At 39.5% G+C, this 10997-nt stretch overlaps 1 protein-coding gene across 1 annotated transcript; it reads right to left on the bottom strand.

The window, feature by feature from the left end:
• Positions 1–9578: 9578 nt before the first annotated feature.
• On the bottom strand, positions 9579–10547 carry LOC307099284 (olfactory receptor 7A17-like; the record flags this gene model as incomplete). Its single annotated transcript, XM_079770632.1, has 1 exon — positions 9579–10547. The coding sequence occupies one exon, from the start codon at positions 10545–10547 to the stop codon at positions 9579–9581; it is 969 nt and encodes a 322-aa protein (XP_079626758.1).
• Positions 10548–10997: the final 450 nt, after the last annotated feature.

The raw sequence follows: 10997 nt of genomic DNA, 5'->3' as shown, positions 1-10997 counted from the left end.
GAGGTGGGGTGACTTCCAAGGAAGAAGAAAGGAGCATGAAGACTTTTCATACAATCTAGTGTTACTCACGTGGTTCTAATGCTACAGTGCGTCTCCCGCAGTCAAGAAAGTAGCTTCAGTATTTTGGTCTGGATTTGGTTCCGTCTCGGACCTTCCTGTGTCATTTCAGAGTAGGAATTTTTGTCCCAATCTCCTTTTTACCTAACATGTCAGGTGTACTTTAGTATTAATGAGAAATTTTTTATGCATTTCAGGAATATGAACGGAGTGCTGACCGTGGTTTCAGCACTGTCTGGGCTGTAAGTTGAGGGTGCTGAAGAAAAAAGTCCCTTCAATTCAATCTGGGGGAAAGAATATAGAAACAAATAATAGAAATATGTAAATACTAGTCAATGGTAAAAGGTGAGAACACCTAGTTTAGATCAGCACTTCTCCAATTTCAATGTTCCTATGCAGTCCCCAGGGTTCTGGCTGAAACGCAGAATTTGATGGAGCAGGTCTGGAGGGCTCAGAGCCTCTGCATTTCCGACAACTTCCCTCGTGGTGTGATGCTGCAGGTCCTGGCCTGAGGACCACTCTCTGAGTAGAAAGGCTGTGGTTCTGTGTTAGAGTTAGCTGCAGGTAGTTTTAGGTCTTATGATCCAAGTACTGTCTTTGCATGGATTTTTAAGGAATAGTCTATTTACTCATTCTAGAGGCTATGATTAAATATTTGTTTCCGTTAAATAAGGGCCCTTGAGTGACACAAAATAATACTGAAAAATGATTTGTAGCAGGTAAAATAAGAACCTCTAAAAGGTGTCCACTTTCTAATTCCCGGTACTTTAAATATATTATTTTTTTATAGCAAGGGAAAATTAGGGTAGCAGATGGAATAGGGTTGTTAATTGGCTTACTTTATTCATTTTATTTAAAAAATATATTTTTATTGGTTTCAAAGAGGAAAGGAGAGGAGGAGAGAGCTAGAAACATCAATGATGAGAAAGAATTATTGATCAGTTACCTCCTTCTCGCCCCCACTTGGGATCGAACTGGCAACCTAAACATGGGCTCTTTTCTTTTCTTTAATTCTTTTATTGTTTAAAATATTACATATGTCTCATTTCTCTCTTTTGACCTCTCCCCAGGACTCCCACTCCCCAGCACATGCCAGGCATGTACTCTTGACTGGAATTGAACCGGGACCCTTCACCCTGCAGGCCTAAGCTCTATCCACTGAGCCAAATCAGCTAGGGCGCTAACTGACTGACATTAAAATAGAAGATGAGCCCGGATCATCCAGATGGAACAAAGGTAAACACAATTGTCCCCTAGATGCAAAAGGAGAGACAAGATGAAAATGTACACCATTGCTTTTGATGAAGGAGGAAGGGCCCTGAGTGATGGAATGCAGGTGGTCAGAAATGCAAACTGGAATTGGGAAGAAAACAGATTCTCCCCTGAGCCTCTAGAAGGAACCCAGTCCTGCACACATCTTGATATGAGACTCATTTCAGGCTTCTGGCACCTAGGCCTGTGTATGTCAACTTTCAACAAAGACTGCAGGAATATTTTACAGCAGCAATGGAAATTCCATGAAGTAATTTATTTAGTAAAGTATGTTTGACGGAACTGAGTTTAAGTCTCTCTATTCATTATGTTCCTTGGGTAAAGGCATTTTACAATGAAATCCCACATGAAGTAAAGAAGAAATTTTTAAACTATTTGGAGATATTCCACCCATTAGCTGGAAGAGTGAAGTCCTCATTACATAGATGTAAACTGTTGTGAACTCTGATGCCTTTGTGTCATTAACTCTTAAGGTACAATGTGTGGCCTTAATTTCTCTATCACTGAACTGTAAGAAGTATTGTTTCTCAGCACACTATACTCTTTGGCTAGAAGATGGTCAGTCCTCAATTTATATTCCCCAAGTGCATGGCAGAATTTCTCATTCAAAGTATGGAACAATGACCACTGCAGGAAAAGGCTGAGTGTGGGACAGGAATTTCCACTAACTGTGCAATATAGAAAGTAAAAGAGTACAAAACGCCAAAATATATGCAGCCTCACAAGTGATGAAGGAGAACTATTTAGTATTCCTCTTTAGACTTATTAAATATTTTTCGTGTGAATACCAGTGTGAGAGAAGAGACTGCAATGTATGTCTCACTAACTGCTGTTTCAAGCTACTCATATGTACACTCATTAGTCCAAATCTTTTCAAAGAACACAAAGCAATTTCAAATACACCTCGTCTTAGAACTTTAATACAAACACTCTCACTTCACTGCATTGTCCTCCACACCTAATACTCTATCTCCTTCTCCCTGAACAGCAAAGCTCCTCAATATGTTTTCATTTCACTACAGCCATTTTATGCATCTCACTCATTCTACAATGTTATTGAACTGGACTCCCATTCCCACCACACAATTGTCCACTATGGGCCATATATTGCAGATTCAAAGAGATACATACATATTAACATATTAAGTAAATTGAGTATAAGTTAGTTACTTTACTTAACCAAGAATACAAACAGAGACATAGGGTCTCTGGGCTTGGCTGATTAGGGTCACAGTGACTCAGGTAAAATCTGACAGGTTCCATCCTCCCTGACTCTTTCCTGATGTACCTGCTGCATTACCAGACTCACCTGGATGGGTCTCTGAGAGGAAGTTCTCCGTGTGGAAGTCTGAATTGCTCTCTGAATGGTGGATGATGGAGACTGAAGCTCTGCCCCACACAAGACAGCAGGAAGGAGTGAAGCATCAGTCCTTGAGCCAGCTTAGGAATCAAAAGCAGCAACCATGTGCTGTCCCCAGCATTGTACAAGCTGAGGACTGCACAGGGGAGATAGTTACAGCTCTCTCTATACCTGCTCATCCGGCACATTTCCCTTGTGTCATTTAAACATCTAAACACATGATTTCCCTCTAGGCCTCTGGAATAAACAGAAAGAAATTTTTCCTAATGATTCTCTGATCCCAAGAGACCAGGTTAAAAATCAAGTGAGTTCAGTTTTTATGATGCCTTGTCTTGATCTTACATGCTTTCCAGAGATCTAACCTCTTACCACTTTATTCCAACACTGATTGACCATTTTTCTTCAATGTCTGAGATTATGGAGCCCATCAGGACCAGGTCCCTGTGATCCTCAAGCACTGATCTGTGGTGGGGACACAGCCCTGATGTCTCTAGAGAATTGCTCTTCTCCTCTCCAACTAAAGGACTGAGTTCCTTTGATATGGAATCCTGGGCTTCACACTCTTTGGCTTCCTGACACACTTGTCAAAATAATAAGGAATTTTGTACTCATTTCACAAGTGAAGAGCTGTCATTTAGTACCTCATTGTAAAATATTTGTTAAATATGAGATACATTTTGAAAGTTTTATGCCATATATTCTGAGCTTAGTACCTTATAGAGTTTGCCTGATTTAATTTTTCAAAATGCCCATTCTATTATGAATTTCATTCCCATTACAAAAATTGAGTTTAAAGGATTTTATTGATTTGCTCAAAGGTATGAGCTAAACAAGGGATGGGCCTTGATTGGAATCTATCAGCTTGCTTCCCATTTTCTAACTCTGGGCCATTGGTTCTGTACCCGAGATGATTTTTGTCCCTGGAAATATTTGGCAATGCCTGGAGGAAGGTTACTAAACACCTATAATACCCTACACCAATAATTATCCTGCTTTACTTGCCAGCATGAGAAGGTGAGAAAATCTAGTCTAGACCAGCGGTTATCCAACTTCAATGTGCATGTAAGTCACCAGGATTATAGTTCAAATGCAGATCTTGGTCGGCCCAGAGATTCTTTGAATCAAACAAGTTCCCAAGTGGTATTGTTCCTGTAGGTGCTGGTCTGTGGATCACACTTTGAGTAGAAGGGTATGGCTGTGTTAGAGTAAGGTGTAGGTAGTTCTAGATTTTTAGAACCAAAGATCATTTTGCATGTAATTTTGAATGCATAGTGTATTCACTCATTCTAGAAGCTGTTATAAATTCATTGCTCATCTATTTTTATAAGGATTTATAAATGACATCATATGATAGTCTTCTGAAAAAAATACTTATTTTTATTTTTTTTTAATATAAGGGCCCTTGTGTGACACCATGGAATACATTATTGAAAAGGTTTTCACAGTAGGCCGAACTTCCAAACATATCCACATCATAATCCCCAGAAACTTGTAATATGTTACTTTTCATTGCAAGATAGGATTAGAGTAGCAGATTGAATAGTTGGGCTAATCAGCTGACTTTAAGATAAGATTGGCCATAATAATGTAGGTGGGACTAATGAAAGCATTGTGGTTCTAACATTTGGAAGAGGAAGAAAGAATTGTTGGAATCAGAGGGAGACTAAAAGATGCTACATAGCTGGCTTTAAAGATGGAGAAAGGGCCATGTGGCATGAGAAACTGGAGTAGGAGAAGAAATGGATTCTCCCCTGGAGACTCCAGAAGTAACACACCCCTACAGACATCTTTTTAAAAAATTACCATTTTATTCTATTTTTTATTTTTTATCTTTATTGTTGAACGTATTACAGATGTCTGCCAGTTCCTCCATTGTTCCCATCCCCTCCAACATCCCCTCCCCAAGCCTTCACCACACTATTTTCTATGTCCATGGATTATGCATATATGCATACAAGCATATAAGTTCGTTGGTTATTCTCTGCCCACCCATCCTACCCCCTTCCCTGTGGGATCCATCAGTCTGTTCCATGCTTCCATGCCTCTGGACCTATTGTTTTGGTTGGTTTATTGTGCTCATTAGGTTCCACAAATAAGTGAGATCATGTGATACTTGTTTTTCTCTGACTGGCTTATTTCACTTAGCATAATACTCTCCAGGTCCCTTCATGCTGCCTCAAATGATAAGAGATCCTTTTTTTATAGCTGCAGAGTATTCCACAGCTTTTTTTTTTTTTAAATCTATTCATCTACTAATGGGCACATGCGCTGTTTCCAGATCTTTAACTGTTGTAAATTGTCCTTCTATGAACACAGGGATGTGTATATTCTTTCTGACTGGTGTTTCAGGATTCTTAGGATATATTCCTAGATATGGCACCATGAGGTCAAACAGCAGTTGGATTTTTAATTTGTTGAGGAAATTCCATACTGTTTTCCATAGTGGTTGTGCCAGTCTGCATTACCACCAGTAGTGTAGTAGGATTCCCTTTTTCCCACATCCTTGCAAATACTTTTTTGTTAGTGTTATTGAGTTACCACGTGACACCTACCAAATGTATTATTGGCAAATATGTTCTCTCATATAGTGGGTTCCCTTTGCATTTTGAGGATGTTGTGTTTTTGTATGTTTGTTTGCTTTTTATGTGCAGAAGCTTTTTAGTTTGATGTAGTCCCACTTGTTTATTTTTTCCTTTGTTTCTCTTGCCCTAGGAGATGTATCTGTGAAAATTTTGCTATGTGAGATGTGTAATATTTTGCTGCCTATGTTTTCTTTTCAGATTTCTATGGTTTCATGACTTACAATTAAGTCTTTTATGCATTTTGAGTTTATTCTTGTGTATGGTGTAAGTTTAATTTTTTTTGCATGCATCTCTCCAATTTTCCCATGACATCTTCAATTTTACATGACATTGTACATATACAACCTTAAAGCCTCCACCGAAAAACTATGAGATTCAATAAATGAATTAGGCAAAGTAGCAGGATACAAAATTAACATCCAGAAATCAGTGTCATTCTTATACTTCAATAATGAACTTTAGAAAGAGAAACTAAAAACAATCCAATTTACACTGCAACAACAACAAAAATAAGGTGCCTAGGAATAAACTTAACCAAGGAGGCAAAAGATCTGTACTCAGAAAACCATAGGACAGTGAAGAGAGAAATAGAGGAAGATAGTAACAAATGAAAGCATATACTGTGCTCATGTTTTGGGAGAATTTATGTCATTAAAATGTCCATACTATGCCCTAACTGGTTTGGCTCAGTGGATAGAGCGGCAGCCTATGGACTGAAGGGTCCCAGGATCGACTCAGGTCAAGGGCCTGTACCTTGGTTGTAGGCACATCGATATTTCTAACTCTCTATCCCTCTCGCTTCCTCTATGTAAAAAAAAATAAATAAAATACATTAAAAAAATAAAATGTCCATACTATCCAAAGCAATCCATAGATTCAATGCAATCCCCATTAAAATACCAAAAGCATATTTCAGAGATCTAAAACAAATACTCCAAAAATTTATATGGAACCAAAAAAAGACTCTGAATATCCTCAGCAATCTTGAGAAAGAAGAACAAAGTTGGAGTGGTCACAATACCAGATACCAAACTATACTACAAAGCCACTGTAATTGAAACAGCATGGTACTGGCACAAAAAAAAGGCATATAGATTAATGGAATAGAACAGAGATCCCAGACATCAACCCACGCCATTATGGTCAATTAATTTTTGTCAAAGGAGTCAAGAGCATGTAATGCAGCAAGATGGTTTCTTCAATAAATGGATTTGGGGAAAATGGACAGATACAAAGAAAACATGAAATTAGACCACCAACTTACACCATACACAGGAATAAACTCAAAATGGATAAAAGATTTAATTGTAAGCCACGAACCCATAAAAATTCTAGAAGAAAACATAGGCAGTAATATCTCAGATATCTCATGTAGCAGTATTTTTGTTGATACATCTCCTAGGGCAAGGGAAACAAAGGATAAAATCAACAAATGGGACTACATCAAACTCAAAAGCTTCTGCACAGCAAAAGGAAACTATCAACAAAATGAAATGGGAACCAACTGTATGTGAGAACATATTTGCCAATGATCCATCTGATAAGGGGTTAATTTCCAAAATATATAAAGAACTTATACAGCTCAGCACCAGGAAAACAAATAATCCAATTAAAATTGGGCAAAGGACCTGAATAGACACTTCTCCCAAGAGAACCCACTGATGGATAATAGACATGAAAAAATGCTCAAGGTCACTAATCATCAGAGAGATGCAAATTAAAACTACAATGAGGTATCACATCGCACCTGCCGGAATGGCCACCATCAGCAAATCAACAAACAAGTGCTGGAAAGGATGTGGGGGAAAAAAAAGAAGAACACTAGTACACTGCCAGTTAGAATGCACACTGTTGCAGCGATTGTGGAAAACAGTATGGAATTTCCTCAAAAAAATCACAATCAAACTGCCGTTTGACCCAGAGATCCCACTTCTGGGAATATAGCCTAAGAATCCACAAACACCAAATCAGGAAGAATATATGCACCCCTATGTTCATCGCAGCATTATTTACAATAGTTAAGGCCTGAAAACAACGCAAGTGCCCATGAGCAAGTGAGTGAATGAAAAAGTGATAGTACATTTACACAATGGAATACTAAGTAGCTGTGAAAAAGCTCTTACCCTTTGTGATAGCATGGATGGACCTGGAATCTATAGTGCTAAGTGAAATAAACCAGTCAGAGAAAGAAAAATATTACATAACCTCACTTATATGTGGAATATAATGAGCAAAATAAACTGGTTAACAAAATAGGTCCAGAGACATGAAAACAGGGAACAGATGACACATGGCAGTGTAGATGGGGCTGGGGGGTGGGGGGAAGAAAGGAATTAACCAAAGACCATATATGTACATTTGCATAACAAATGGACACTGACAATAATGTGGTAAAGGCCTGGGTTGGGGTAGGTACTGAGTAGAGGGGGCAAAGACGAGAATGGGGGATTCCTGTAATACTGTCAACAATAAAAAAAGACAATAGATATCATCATTAAGGCAAAGATTGACTTTTGTCATGGAAGATTCTAGCCTAGGAGATGACTGCCTGCTATAACCTGCTTTTAGTTAGAAAGTTTTCATTTCAGACCATCTTATATGGTTGCATTAGGTTTTTGAGTTTTTAAGGCTACTATGCAGTCCCCTCCCCCTCCCCCCCCCCCCCCCCCCCCCCGCCCCTGAGCTTTTCAGTTTTCATTTGTGGTGCTTTTTTCGTCCACATGACAAAATTTAGAAAAGAAGAAGTAATTTCCTGGAGCTATGGAGGAGTCATAATTGTAGACAGCACTGGAATTTTCAAGCAGAAAAGAAAATATGATTTACTAAAAATTAAAAATACACTAACCAATCACTGACCCTAATGCATAAAGCCCCCTATACATGGACATCAATCTTCCATACTTTGATGAGTACAGCATGAAAAAGCAATATTTTGCGTAGTAACAAAATTAGTGCTTAACAATCTTGCTTCCTCATATTTCAGGTCATCTCTGACATTAAAGCTGTATTAGATTAATTGATGAAAACTTGCCTTTCCATGTAGATGTCACTAGTAGATATATATATTTGATAGTCAATTTTTGTCAGTGTCTATAGTAGGAATTGGGGACACTGAGCTGAATAGCACCATAAAGCCAGGAGACCAGTTATAAAGCAGAGTGGCATATTTGTAGTGAAATTGCCTGACACTGAACTTTAATTTCCAAGGCATTCATTTGAACAATAACCATGTTGAATAAACATATGGCCACCTCTGTGACACAGCTATGAGATAAGCACCCAGGCCAACTGGCCCAGGAAGTTCTCCTTATGGAAAGCCCTGGATAACATAGATCACTGACCTCATGAATGACTCTCCTTTTCCTTTTCCCACGCTAACACCTGCTCTTAAGTTTTAAATTCACCAAGAAAGAGAGAATATTTGAAACTCTATGAATCCTGCCCTTGGACTGTAATAGCTGCAGAGACCACAGTTGTGTTCTCTCTCTCCTTCCCACTCTCTCTCTTCTTCCTTCTCCTCCCTCTTTCTCTTCCTCCTCCTCATTCTCCTCTCTCCTCCTACTTCCCCACCCCTCCCTTCTCCCATGACCTTCTGTGTAGACTTCAGGCAGGGTGTGTGAGCAGGATTTGTGAGCAATGGACGTTCCTTTTACCAGGGTCTCTGATTGTTGCTGCTTGTGTGCATCTTGCAATCATAATAAGAACCACAAGGGCTGGTCCAGGCACAACATTGGCTCAGGTCAGTGTCACAAGGATTCATGCTCAAGTGAGTGCCCCAGGCATCTATAATGAATATCTTTCTTATCAATAGGCTGAGACTTAAATGGAACAACATTTAAAATCTACATTATCAGGAAGAGATAGTGATATAAAAATGAATGACAGATACAAAGTGAAAACTGGTTTCATATTTTCCTGTACAATATAATTAAATATAAGTCCTTGAATGACACATATAGTTTTGTCCATATGAGTAATACAACCCTGATTATTTTTTCAGGAAAATGACTTAGCATAATATATGTCAATTGAGAAGAAATTATTTTAGAGAAATCCAAGTTGTCCCATGGAAGATATGAAAATTTCCAAATATTTCTGATGCAAGGTTGAGAAAAACTATGAGATTGTATAAAAACAGTAAAAACAGAAAACTGTTTATATATTAGACCAGAAGCTTGATAAAGTGAGTTACTTATATAGAGAAGTTGAATACAAAAAATGGACACGCCAGGCAATAAAGAGAAGGATCCAGTTCTCTTCCACATGATCAATCACAGTTTCTGGTTTCAAGGGGTTGAGCCATGAAATCAAGGGCACTTTTTCAGCCCCAAAACAATTGTCCCTTTTATACCTGCCATCTCCAAGAAGCTATTCAGAGCCATCTTTATGTCTTTGTTCCTGAGACTGTAGATGAAAGGGTTCAGCATGGGTGTGACCACGGTGTACATCACTGAGGTGACGGCACTTGACTGTGAGGTGTGGGTAGGAGCAGAGCTGAGATACACGCCTAGGACTGTACAATAAAATAAGGAGACTACTGAGAGGTGAGATGCACAGGTAGAAAATGCTTTATACTTCCCCTGAACTGATGACATTCTACATATGGAGGACACTATTTTAGAGTAAGAGTAAAGGATCCCAGCCAGGGGACCAACAGCCAATAGCCCAGTTGTAAAATACATCATTGTGTCATTAAGAAAGGTGTCAGAACAGGCAAGTTTGATCATCTGCTTAATTTCACAGAAAAAGTGGGGGATTTCTAATTCTGAAGGGAAAGACAGTCTCGATATCATTAAGCTATGTAATAAGGAATTCAAAACACTCATGATCCAGAACACCAGAACCAGCAGTCCACAGAGCCGGGGGTTCATGATGACTGTGTAGTGCAGTGGGTGGCAGATGGCCACAAACCTGTCATAGGCCATCACAGTTAGAAGGAAGTTGTCCCAACCTCCAAAGAGTGTGAGAAAATACATCTGGGTGATGCAGCCTGCATAGCTGATGACTCTGCTCTGTGTCTGGATGTTCACCAGCATCTTTGGGACGGTAGTGGAGGTGAAACAGATGTCTACCAAGGACAGGTTGGAGAGGAAGAAGTACATGGGTGTCTGGAGGTGGGAGTCTGAGCTGACGGCCAGGATGATGTGCAGGTTACCCAACACAGTGATCAGGTACATGGAGAGGAAAAGCCCAAATATGAGGGCCTGCAGTTCTGGTTTTTCTGATAATCCCAGAAGTAGAAATTCTGAACTACTTGTGTCATTGCCTGGTCCCATGTGGTAGAGGTGATGACTAAGAATGAAAAAATACTATAATTAATTTTCATATAAATGGGCATTACTAACCATTGAAATGCCACAATTTATATTTTGTGATAATGTAATCTATCATCTATCTATCTATCTATCTATCTATCTATCTATCTATCTATCTATCAGGAGCCCAGAGTGCGATTTGAAATTGTGTGGTGCCGCCCACCCTCCAGTTGCAGTTGGCCCTGCCTCCATCCCTTGGCCCCGCAGCAGCTGCGGCCACTGCTGGTCCGGCCCTGCCTCCCTCTCCGGCCCTTGAAACAGCTGTGGTCACTGCTGATCAGGCCCTCCCCCAGCGCAGGTGCGGGGGCCCCTGCCGCCCTTCCCCCCATGCCGCGCTTGTAACTTCTTCCTGTCCAGTTGACCTGTTATGGCGTCCTGGTAAATAAGCATATTTCATATATATATATATAT

The sequence above is a fragment of the Cnephaeus nilssonii genome (assembly GCF_951640355.1).
Source record: "Cnephaeus nilssonii genome assembly, chromosome: 5".
Lineage (NCBI taxonomy): Eukaryota > Metazoa > Chordata > Mammalia > Chiroptera > Vespertilionidae > Cnephaeus > Cnephaeus nilssonii.
Note: the sequence above shows the minus strand (reverse complement) of the source record. Positions and strands in the feature narration are given on the sequence as shown.